The sequence below is a fragment of the Choloepus didactylus genome, chromosome 21 (assembly GCF_015220235.1).
Source record: "Choloepus didactylus isolate mChoDid1 chromosome 21, mChoDid1.pri, whole genome shotgun sequence".
In the NCBI taxonomy this organism is placed as follows: domain Eukaryota; kingdom Metazoa; phylum Chordata; class Mammalia; order Pilosa; family Megalonychidae; genus Choloepus; species Choloepus didactylus.
The window spans coordinates 5713911-5726799 of record NC_051327.1 but is presented as its reverse complement, the minus strand read 5'-3'; the positions used below and the strand labels follow the sequence as shown (position 1 = coordinate 5726799).

The following is a 12889-nucleotide window of genomic DNA, read 5'->3' as shown; positions in this document are numbered from 1 at the left end:
GGCATATTCTATATTCCAATTTTTTCATATGTCCCAATACTGACTTTTTGAGTCTTTTCTCCATTATTAGATACCATCAAGGATCATGTATTGCATTTAATTGTCATTGACTCTTTTGTTGTTCTTTTTTATAATTGTGGAAACATATATACAACACACATGTTACCATCTCAACCACTCCTAAGAATACCATTCCTTGGGATTAATTACATTGACAATGTTGTGCTATGCTCATCACCATCCATTACCAGAACTTTCCCATCACCCTAAACAGAAACCCTTTACCAATTAGCCCACACTTTTAACATTTACGCCATACTGCTCAGAGGTAGAATATAGATTTAAGTGAAAACAAAAACAACTCCTAAATATTCTGTTGAACAGGAACACTAAATTAATTTATAATCACAACTCTTAACAGCCACTAGTAACAGTTTCTCCTCATGTGCTGCAGGTAATTCCTGGTGGCATAGAGAAAGTTATATTCAATTACTAAGACCACTAGTTCTAACTGTCCCCCTTCTCCTCAAACACAAACCTGTGAAAAATGATGTTATTATGGAGATAACTTGAATATGCTCTAATTTATACAAAAGCTATTGACTAACAATCTTTAGCAGTTTAATTATAATTAGAGACAAATTCTCTGCAATACATCCATGTCCAGCCCAGCATGGCCCTCTGCAGATGTTAGCAATAATAGTTATCATAGTTTTTGTTATTTTTTGATCAATATATGTTGATGGTCATACGCTAGGGATGAAAACCACTTTTCTACATGTTTTCAGTCCCCATTATTCCTTCTAAATGTATGGAGATCCCTCCATAATGGAGGTAATTGTATCAAACAGAATAGGAAATGATGAAAACACGTTTGTAGATGATGCTGGGATTTTAGACTTGCATTTTAATACAATGGTGAATATTTGAGAAACTTTCTGTAGTACTCTGAACACATACCACTTGCATGCAGAGTATTCTCCAGTTCTTGGACTCTCAGCTAGACTGTATTTTCTAACCTCCTTTGTAGTTGGGTGTGATCATGTGGCTGAGTTCCAGCCGGTGGAAAGTGGGCAGCAGTTATGAGTGTCAGTTTCAGGTCTGTATACTGTGTCCATGCAAAGTCCTCCATGTTCTTTCCCCCTTCCAACTGTGCATTCCAACACTCAGAATGATCTTGGGAGCTTTGTGTTGAATATGTAAAGTCATCATCTGCCTGAGCTTCAACATGCATCAAGTAGGTCTTTCCCACCAATCTGGAACCACCCTGAGCAAGAACTAAACTTCTGTTGTGTGAAATCATGACGGCCTGGGTCTACTCATCACAGCAATTGGCCTACCCTAACTAATACAGGTAGATTTTCTCAGCTGATGGACTCCTATCCCTTTGTATGAGAATGTGTAGAATGAATATCATGTGGCTGCCAGCTACCAGCTTTTTGGGAGGGCCTAAAAGGGTGGGAGCAGACTGAGTATGAGACCCTCTAAAAGGGCCTGACTATGAGTAGACAGTATCCGGAATCTGGCCAACACAACACATTAGCAATATCCAGGGATAAGTTGAAGGCAGGAGATGCTGCCTTCTACATATACTGATAATTTTAAATCTAAAAGGTCAAGAGTCCTATAAGTGCAGGGCTATTCTCTGTCTGGTGAGGGGATGGCATGAGGGAGACCAATAACTCCTGTATCAATCTGTGGTCTCTCTCCACCCGGTTGTCATGGTCTGGACAAGACTGCTCCCCTAAAGGAAACACACAGCCAGACAGGTGGGATAATCTCATCTCTACTCAGGCCTTGCATTTTTGATCAATAGATCAAGTCATTGTTTTGGCAAGTTTAGACAAACACATCTATAGTGGATAGGGGTGGCTTGACCACTTCCTAACCAGTGCCCTCCGTGGCATCCCCTGCCTGTATGCCCAGGACACTGCATTCTAGGGCATGCCTAGTTTTTGGAAACAGAAAGGTACCCCCATCAGCAATTACATGATGGTAACATGGCAAGGTTAGGGTTGAGAGTCAGAAGAATCAAATTCAAACTCGCCTACTTGGACAGGTTAGTTTTCATTTCTGGGCCTCATTTTCTCCTCCATAAAGTAGGGACCTAATGAAAGTCTTGCCTGCCTTACAGGGTTCTTGAGAATTTCAAAATAATGAGAGTCACTCTTTTTAAGGCAGAAAGAAACTTCAGAACTCAGCAACCAACATGGCAGTTTCTGCATCTTTAGAAATCCCTGGGTTCAAAAAGGGGCCCTTATTTTCACTTATTTTAAAAAGGTCTAAGGAAATGATACATTTATTTTGTTAAGGGTGGATGCACTGACCAACTAAAGCACCATGTTTCTTTGATATGACAGGAAAAAAAATCTATGATTGCTTAAAATTATTTACTTGCTCATGCTTTCTGATGAAAAGCATTTACTGTCCTACTCCCAAATTCTCATTCTGTAGGTGAAGCAACTGAAGATCAGAGAGGTGAAGTGATTTGCCAGGGGCCACTCAACTAGTAAATGGAAGGATTTGGATTCAAAATGAAGTTTTCTGCTCCAAAGCCAGGAAACTCAGTGAGAAAGCTGAATATGGCAGTTAAGAGTTTGAACTTTGGGGACAAAATAAACTAAATTCTACACAAGCTGTGCCATGTACTAACCCCTCTCTCAGTCTCAGTTTCTTCATTAAGAAAATAATACCTACCTCTTAGGGCTGTTGTGAAAATTTGATTAGATCTATAATATTCAGAGCATTTACATGATGGTCTGCCTATAACATGTCCTGCAAAAATGGTAGCTATTATTATCATTAATTTGCTGATGAGTTTCTGATAAGTATTTGATAAAACTTAAAGTACTATAAAATGTTAAAATTATATAATGTAATAATAATAATAGTGATCCTTATTATTAAGTCATCTTATTCTGTAGCTTAAAGTACTGCAAGGAACAAAGCTAGAGTAACATGTAACATTGTAACTGAGACACTGTCACAGGCAGCATCCACTCCCTCTTCTGGGAACCACACCCTAAGTTTTCTTGGGGAACCACCTCTCTCCCTCTCAGCCAACTGATTTAGGGTTTCACAAACAATCCAAGTCAGGCCAGTGTCACATGGACCAGGACTTTTGCAGGACTGTTGGGAAAAAGAGAGACTCTTTTCCCCTTCTCTATGGGAATGTGGGAGGATGCAAGCCTGGAGCTGCTGGAGCCCACAAACTAAAGAGGGCTTATCCAGAAACATGGAGCCAACCCAGAGGAAAGCAGAGCAGAGATGGGGGATAGGGTCCTAACTGCAGGGTCAAGGGCCTGGACCAGCCATGCCTGAAACTAACAGATCCTGATCGTTTTAATGTGCAAGTCCCAATTTCTGAATTGAATTTCTTTTCCTTATAATCGAAAAAGTCTTGACTAATACATAATCATTTATCAGCAAAAAATGAAAGTCCAATAGAGAACTTAATATCCAACAACACAATTCCAGACCGATAAGTCTGACATAGGAGTGGTTCTAAGGGATGCTTGTAGGCCCCTGTGTTTCCATATATGGCTAGATGACCAGTGAGAAGGGCCTCTGACCTCAGTCAGCCTAGCCCAGGAAGCAGCTAACATTTCTCTGAAACTGCCTGCAAGAAAGCAAAGGCTGAACGATCAGAGATGAACCGCCACAGGGCACTGTCCACTCTCCTATGCCAATCTCCCATGTAGTTTTCTCCTGATTGTTAAGCTTCAGGCCTAAACCTGAATTCCCCTGTTGTTCTCACTTTCGGGGCAGAAATGACTTGAACTGGAAATTTAGTCTGGTCATTGCTGGAAGGTACAATTTCTGGCCACTTTCCCATTAACCTATTCATGCCAAATATCCTTGCTATTTCTCCACATGGACGAACAATACCTGGTGTTGGTGTCCCGGTTTACATCCACTTGGAACTGAATCAGCCGGTCTTTAAGATTTTGGGCTCGCTCACAGAGATCATAATTTAGGGTCATGGCATCAAGGCAGAACATGGCCAAGGGCACGGTAATGTGCATAGATGCAATTTCATTTCTCAGCTTTTTAATATCACTGATCCTCTGTTGAAAGGAGCACATCCAGTAGCTTAGTTTGCCTTTGAGCCTCAACCCACCCAACCCCAACCCCAGCCCCACCCTGGCCAAACCTAGTCCAATGTTGAGCACAGTTTATATACTAGCCAAATACATATCGATTGCTCATTGGATTGCCTGTGGCACATGCCACCAAGGCATGAAATGTGAAATGGCTTCTCCTACCTTCACAAAATCCTCAATTTCATGATTTTCTTTCAGGAACGCAGTGATGTTTTGCTCTGCCATGTTATCTAGTAAGTCATCATACTTTTTGTATACATTTAAGTATCTTCCATATTGAAGAGCATAAAATCAAACGCACAAAAATACAGTTCAGAAAATCAGATCAGTCAGAGTAGCAAATGAAGACACAACATCTTAAAACTAACCCAATTCAGGAAAAAGAAATATCATGTGGCAAAGTTTCACTGAACCGGAAATTCAGAATTTTAGGATCAAATTCCAATTTTTCCACTTGCTAGCTGAATGAACTTAGACAAGATATTTCACTTTTTCAAGGATGAGTGCCGTCAATTTTGAGTGGAAATCATAATTAACTCCCTATCAGACAGTTGTAAAGCTTAACTATAATGTTCTCTGTAGAGCAGTTAATACAAAGTTTCAGGTACAATGTACAATAAACATCAGTTCCCCTCCCTTCTTCCAGACCTGAAGTTTTAAGTCTAAGTTAAAAGATGAAAATTTGGAATCTATGAACCTAAAATCTACTAAATGAAATTAGGCTTCCCTCTGTCTGCTATCAGGTCATACAAAAATGGCTGGACAGATTTCCCCAAAACTGACTGATGTGCTTAGGATGGTCAGATCTGAAGTAAGTTTGAAAGATAATGTAGAGTGAGCAGAATTAACTTGGGCCAACTTCCAAGAGTTTGCCAACACTTCAGAGCTCTGAAACTGAGGTCCAAGGAGAAGGCCATGGAACTGTCCAACAGACAAACTGTACGTATAAGATCCCATGAACAGAGAAGACTGGGGTTTCAAACAGAAGCCCCCAAATCAAATTCACAAGGGCAGAAATTCCAGATTCTGGGGCCAAGATTTTCAGACTAGGTTAGCAATAATTTTCAACTTGTGGTGATACTGCTCCCCAGGGGTCAAGTGGCCGAGTCTGGAGACATTTTTGCTTGTTACAACGGGGAGTGATGGAGATGTGCTAGTGAAAGAAGCCAGGGTTACTGGCAAATGTCTTACAGTGCACAGGACAGTCCCACAACAAAGGATTTTCTGGTCCAAAATGTCAATAATGTCTCTGTTGAGAAACCCTTGGTTAGGGTTACCATTTATCCTGGTAAGCTTGAGATAGTCCAAATTTATACCTGTTGTCCCATGGTAAATGTTAATAGTGTCCCTTTCACCCTCAAAGAGTCCCATTTGGAAGCTACATTGTACAGTCACACTAAATTGTAGTGTGATGGTTCACACAAGCAACTGGAAGATGTTCTGCAATGTGATAGCTAAAGAGCATGGACTATGGGTTCAGATGACCAGTCTTCAATCCCTAAATCCAAAAAAGCTCTGAAAAGAAAACAAAGTTTCTTCAAAATTCATTTGATAGACAAAGTTGGACTTAATTGATGTGAGGCTATTTATAGGAATATCAATACATTTGATTAAAGGGCACTTCCCCAGACTTCACAGAGGCCACAACATAATATATGATATAGACATTATGTTACATTTCTAAAATCCAGACATTTCTAAATGCCAAAACCCATTCTGGTCCCATGGCTTTAGATGGTGGAGGTGAACCTGTAATTGAACTAGAATCTTGGCTGTCCTATTTATTTGCTGTGTAATCTTGGGAAAATTACGGTTTCATCTGTAAAGTGGCGATAATAAAACCTATATATAAGCGTTGGCTATTTTTATTATTAGGTATTTGTTTCCAGGTGTGTGGGAACAGGGATTATTTATTTGATGATGGTTAAGACTCCAAACCAATGCCAAAAGTCTAACTGATAGGTAATAAAGTTACAATGAAACCGACTTACTTGTGGAGGCCAACTTGGTTTTTCTGAAATACCTCGAAAGTCTGATCCACAAACTCAGAAACCAGTTTTTCTTCAGGGCACACGGTACCAAGAACAAGCTTATATCCCTTCAGCTCTGGGAACAAGATAGATTCCACCTAAAGGGTAAGAATCACTTTTGGATGTCAGAGGAAAGGAGATAGCACCGAAATCTCCTGCAGTGGACTCATTTCCAGGACATCAGATGAACTTTTATTCTATGCCCCACCTCCCCCGATATTTCTAGAATCATTCTGCATTTCCTTTTACCTTTAGTCTCCCTTCTTCCCCCCTTGCATGGATTACTCATCTTTCAGATCCCTGCTGCTCTCAAGTCTCACACCTGTAGACAGTCCGCCAAGATCCCAGTCGATGTTAGGTTTCCCTGTTAAAAGCTCACTTCCTGAACTTCCTGTGCTTGGCACCCATCACAATTGTAATTAAATGAACGTGTAATGAGCTGTTCCATGTTTGTCTTCCCAGCTACATTATAAATACCATAAGGGCCAGCTTATGGTATTTATAATACCATAATATTATAAATTATTTATAATATTATATAATCAAATACAAGTATTTAAAATCAAATATAAATAATTATTTGATTTCTTCACTGTGGTATTCCCAGGGACTAGCAAGAGCTTGGCACATAGTAGGTGCTCAATAAATATTTGAGGGAATGAATATTAGAGTGGTGCCCTCCCCGACCTCTTCCTTTTTTCCTCACTAATGAAGAGCGACTAGAGATGACATGGATTCTAATTTGGACTCTGCCACTAACTGAGTGTGTGACCTTGGGCAAGCCACTTCACTTCTCTGGACCTCAGTTTTCTCCTCTTTCAAAGGAAGAGAAGTACTAGATTCTCCTTTCAGGTAAGGGTTAAAAACAAGCCATGGCTTTATGCTTTTGAAGCACTAAGAGTATCTTTTCTGAGAATTTGAACTTTCCAATTTCTTCATCATAAAGGCATTCACCCATTAGGAGAAAGATTGGCACTAGAAGTTCCTTTAATTTTTTCCAATTAATAAGCATTTTTACTTTTATAAAACCCTTCCCTTATCTCACCCAGCTTCATTTTATTTCTCCTCTCATTCACCTCCTATTTCAGTCAGTATCAGAGCATCCATGTTTTCCTTGGTTTCATTGCCAAGACAAATATTTTCTAATATTTACTTTGGTTTCCTTTAGTAACTTTCTCACAAATATGCTCTCCTTCTGCACTTTGAGTGATCTTTTCTGTATTTCCAAAAGCTACTTATTGACTTTTCTGCCCAAACTCCTCTTTTTTTTTTTTTAATAACTCTTTATTGTGATAGCATATACACAACTCAAAATTTCCCATTTTAAACACTTTCAGGTGTACATTTCAGTGGTATTAATTACATTCCCAAGATTGTGCTACCATCACCACCATTTATTACAGAAACTTTTTCATCACCCCAAGCAGAAACTCTGTACCCATTAAGCAACTCAGGAAATTCAAATAAAGAAAGTAATCAAGGATGTATAGATCTGCCCAAACTTCTTAATTCATGTTGAGTCATAAATTAGGCAGGACTGGTAGGGAATGGGGTGTCCTGTCCACCTGTTGCTATTAGAACCCTCTTCCTAGCTACTCAACTTGAGGGACTGCTCTTTCAAATTTTCACTACCAGTTCAGAGACAAAACAGTCTAAGGGGATTGGGGTGGGAACCAGTGCTATGGACATCACCAAATGGAGAACTCTGAGCCTGGGTTGTTTCTTTTCAGTCTGGTAAAGTTACTGGCATCAGTTTGGCCCAGCTTTTATACCTGATAAAAGCTGTGACCTGTGACTATTGCTTCTTGGCATTACAATCCCACTAAATCTAGTACCAGCCCTGCAGCCATATGGGCCTTGGGCTTTCCCAACCCCAGCTGCTTTCAAACATTGCTGATCAACAGTGGTGAAGGAGAACTCAAAGTGCTATGTACTTTATCTATCCCCAAGCCCCACATTTATCCCTCCAAGTTGCAGGGTCTTCTCTTTCACCTCCTTCCTGTGGATACTGGTTGTAGGAGAGCTACTCTCTGCTTCTTCCTCTTCCATAGACACTGTTTGTTGTTGTTGTTGTTGTTGTTGTTAACAAGGATTGGCTGGGTTCAAACCTCAAAGTCAGAGTTTTATGGTGAAATCAAATGGAGCATTTGGCTTCACATTTCCCCACACAAAGCCCAACTCTAACCTTGAGCTCTTAGTACCCTCTAGTACAGAAATGCAAAAGGCAGGCACATATCCATGAAGAGAGAGCCAGAGGGAGAGCATGAGAGAAACAAGACAGCACAGGAACCTCTCCTTGGTGAGACTGGACCTTAGTCCTCTCACCACACCAACCCCCAGAGGGAAACAGAAGACAACAGAGCTCAAAAGGGCATATGTGGAAGATCCTGCCCAGTAGTAAAAGTTTGCTGATCAGTGTCTGCTATCTGACTAGATAGTCCACCCTGGAAAGGAAACTGGAAAGGGCTAGGGATAGGAAGGGAGGCTTCATTCTCTCCCCTAGAAGCCTACGGTGGGTTAAAAAAAAAAAAAAAAAAAAAAAAACATACAGAACTACAAGAATGAAATGAAATATAGTTTTCTGGAAAATCTAGCCTAGTTCATGGCAATTGATCTGTAGTGAATGACAATCCAAGTTGGATATGGCTTGGGACACATCTGCCCTTTTGAGGTTGCATCATGCAGGAAACTATACTCTTTGACAAAGTAACTCTTAATGCGCTTGTTGGAAGCATAATTCTGGGCTGCATAGACATTTCCTCATGGCCCAGATCCTCTTCCTTGGGCCAAAGTTGTATACTCAGGATATATCACCCGAAGTGAAACTCCCTTTCCTGAATATGACACCAACTTTGCCTTGTACAAACTGTCACTTTAAAGATATTTTATTCAATAAGCGAACATAAATATAAATGAATAAGTGAATACAGTACCTTGGGGATCCCCTCAGAGTTCTTAATAATTTCCAAGAACGAGTTGCGTATTAATTCCCAGCATTCATCAACAGATGGATTAAAGACAATAATGGGTTCATTTACTTCCAGTTTGATTGTGATTAGTTGAGGTATAAAGTACTTCATCTCTTGGTAGGGTTCCTCGAAGTCATTCCCATCCTTCAGGAGACATAGGTGTGGCAATTGTCACAAAATGGGGCATTCCAAAATGAAGGGAGTGAGTCTTAGCACATCACGGCGCTTCATGAGCACCAGAAAAGAAAGTGAAGGGTTTGAAATATGAGCTGGGCAGTCTTAGCCTACCCTGTGTCCTTCCTTGACCATCAACCAAAGTCTTTATTCAGTGTTGTCTACTTTGCTTGGAAATACCTGCCATCTAATCTCTAAATCCTTCCCATTCTTCAAAATTCAGCTCAAAATCTCCACCTTTGGGAAGTCTTCCTGTCCCCCAGCTAGACATATTCTCCTCTCTGAACATCCATATTTCCACTTCCTTAATGGTGCTTTTACTTTCTGTCTTGCAGGGATGTATATACCACATCTTATCTTTTCTATGCTACTTGTCAGGGCTCAATCTGTGTCTGATTCATCTATCGCCTCCCAAATACCCAGGAGAGTCTTTAACACATAGTAGGTGTTCAAGAAATATTTGTTAACTGAATCAAAAAATATATAAATGGTTATCTGGGTATCTCAGATGGAGTTGCTAGAGGGCATATAGTCTATTTCAGATACTTAAGTTGTCAACCTTCCCAAAGCAGAAATGTCGAAGAAGAGATATTTCTAATTCCCCACATAAGCTAGTAATACAAAATAGTTTTAATAAACTACAATGTCTGATGAAGATTTTCATGGGGTAGCTGTGAAGTAACTGTCCAAGTAATTGGTTTCAGAGATCTCTAGATCTGCTTAAGGATGATTAATAAACATTTGTTGAACATCTACTATGTATCAAGTATCCATGAATTTTCCTTTCCCTCAGACACGTAACGCTTTTTACTTTTCCATTTGTGTGGAAATTCAGAGGGAGATTTATTTTCATATCTGGGTTCCTTCTGCTTGGCAAAGCAGATGATTACAATGACATCTATAGACTGGTCTTCTTCACAGGGCTAAACTTGCAGTTGAAATTCAGCAGCATTGGTTTCTTTTTGTTTTTGTGCAAAGATTAATTTACATCTCTGCTTCATTTGGAAAAATGCTTAGAATTTAACCTTTTGAAACCAGGCAATTTTTAATTTTTATTATTCTTTTTATGGTAAAATATGCACATGGTATAAAAATCTAAGGGAATATGTCTTGATCCCTATGCTATCTAAATTTAGGAGATGCTATGATGCTTTGAAAACCAAGACTTAAAGTTCTTATTTTTTATTTTAACTTCAGTGAAGAAGTTCCATGGAGGAAGTTATTAATTTAGTCAACACAGCCTTTTGTTTTTAGAGCTATAAAAACCCTTGAGAAGAGCCAGCCCTTCCAAAGACCAAAGACCAAAAGTCAATACCTCTGATGAATACATGAAGCCCCCCCGAATATCAGCCCCCTTCCTGTAACAGAGACGATGAAAACGTGACCCCCATACCTAAGAGGTGTGTATTCCACCTTACACAATCTTTAAATTTTTTTAACTACTTCTTCATGTATGTAGATTTTTACCAATATAAGAATAGGTAACTATTCCAGGAAAGCTTGTTTATATTTAAAGAAATCATTGTTAAAAACTAAAAATTACCCAGTGTGTGCACAAGAATTTCACTTTACGAACTGGCTCACAGTGAGGACATACATGATGGAATACCTGGTTCTAACTGGGTTGTTTCCTCTCAAAACAGCCTTCTACATACCTTGTGTATCATGAAAAAGGAAACGAGGTCCTCGAGAGACTTAATGACCAACTCCCTGAGCTGGAGTGACATGAAGGATGCAACAGAAGCAAAATATTCCTCAATGATACGAGAGGAGTCATAGTCACTCTTGGGAGCAAAATGAATCCACTGCTCCTTCCGTGTGACAAAAAGCTCAGCACTGGTGGGGATCCACCTGTAAAGACAGGAGGGCATCCAAGTAAGAAGCTCCTTTGCACTCCAAGGAACTCTGTCAGCCCTCTTGCACTCTCTCCAACAAGACAGATGGCTCATTCCTCACTAAGCAGTCTTGCAAATTGGCACCTCCATAACCCTGTGCACTTCACCCACCACTACCCCTTTCTTCAAAAAAAGTAATAGGATTTGAATTGAGAGACTTTTCTTCCATTAACAATAACCAAATTTGCAGGAGACACTGGTGACACTTCCTACTGAGTCTACATGTTCTTCTTTATAGCCAGAGATTGGGGTGAAGTGGAATAAGGAACGGGAATGATTCTTTCCAACGTCTCTCTCTGGCAGGTGCCTGGCCTCTGATTAAGACTCTGTAGGGGGAAGAGAGAGAGGAGAAAGGAAGAAAACTTGGGACAAGAATTCCACTGGTGGCTCAGAATGCGAAAGTAGAAATTAGACAACCCAAAGAAGAAAGGATGCATCACTGTTCCTTTCTTCCCACTCCCCTCAAATTCTAATTCCCAGTGGGAACCAATGCCCCATGCTTTATTTAATCCCATCATGTTTGTTCTCTGATTGCTAGAAAAGTACTAATCAGAGAGGTATAATAACGGTCATAGTCATAGAGGTAATAAGTAAGATATTGAGTAGCTGCTATATTCCAGCTATTGCATGTACATTTCCTCTAATAGATAATAGCATATATGGTAGGCATTATTATTACCATTTTGTACAAGGGAATTTCTCTGGTTTTGGACACAGTACTGCATGTATTTCCAAAGGAAAAAGGAATTCTCTGAGTGACTGAAAACCCCTAACCTTGTCAACCAAAGGCTGCTTATTTGGCTATCTAAACCTAAGTCATTCAAATACACTGTTCCTATTACCCAGCAAGGCTTAATGGATTTCAGAGTGAAGGAGTGGAAGCAGTACCCTCACAAGGAATGGAAAATGAGAGCATTTGGAAAAGGCAGAAGGAGATTAGGAGCGAGTGGCAAAAGAGCACTTGGAAATAAAGAGACACAAAGGCTAGGGAAGAGTACAGAGGGGAATATCAATAGGAAGTCAATAAACTCTGCAACCCATGGGCTGGGAACGAGTTTCATTTCAGATAGCTTTCATTCTTCATGATACCGTGTTGCAGCCCCATCCTGAGGCCAGATACTGACTTGTTGAGAAGAATTTCACGTGCTTCCAGGCAGTGTTTCCGGATCACATCTTGATATTCACAAGGCTGCAGAGGCAATTTTCCCAACAGCAATTCTGCTTTTCGAACAAACCTGAGGTCATTAAATCTGCAAAAAGAGAGCGAGAAACTTCCTGAGCTTGATAACAAATAAATTCTGCAGGTCAGGTTCAAAAGGCACATGTTCTCAGTTTTCAATGAGAGGAAACTTAAATAGATCAAAATTAGTTACATCCAGAGTTTAAAAAGGAAGCTAACAAGTGTTTGCAAGGACACGGAATCATCATACATTGCTGATGGGACTATAAATTGACATAGCTATTGTTGAAAGGTTTGGCAGTTCCTTAAAAGGTTAAACATAGTTACCATATGACCCAGCAATTCCATCCCTAAGTATATACCCAAACCATTTGAAAATATGTCCATGCAAAAACTGGTACACATATGTTCATAGCAGTATTATTCATAGTAGCCAAAAGAGGAAGCAATCAATTGATAAATGGATAAACAAAAATGTGGTACCTCTGTACAATGGAATATCATTCAGCCATGAAAAGGAATGAAGTACTGACACATG

The 12889-nt window shown here is 39.8% G+C and overlaps 1 protein-coding gene across 5 annotated transcripts in view; it reads right to left on the bottom strand.

Annotated features, from left to right (window-relative positions):
* Nucleotides 1–12889, bottom strand: part of DNAH3 (dynein axonemal heavy chain 3) — a 208830-nt gene that overhangs the window by 175678 nt on the left and 20263 nt on the right. For 3 of the 5 annotated variants that reach the window (XM_037814725.1, XM_037814723.1, XM_037814724.1), the window contains 6 exons: nucleotides 12296–12421; nucleotides 10932–11127; nucleotides 9067–9246; nucleotides 6095–6231; nucleotides 4266–4371; nucleotides 3889–4067 (listed from right to left, as the gene is read on the bottom strand). In XM_037814725.1, coding sequence (XP_037670653.1) covers nucleotides 3889–4067; nucleotides 4266–4371; nucleotides 6095–6231; nucleotides 9067–9246; nucleotides 10932–11127; nucleotides 12296–12421 — 924 coding nt within the window. Of the gene's footprint in view, nucleotides 1–3888; nucleotides 4068–4265; nucleotides 4372–6094; nucleotides 6232–9066; nucleotides 9247–10931; nucleotides 11128–12295; nucleotides 12422–12889 lie in introns of those variants that run through there. The other 2 variants (XM_037814726.1, XM_037814727.1) reach the window with 2 other exon arrangements.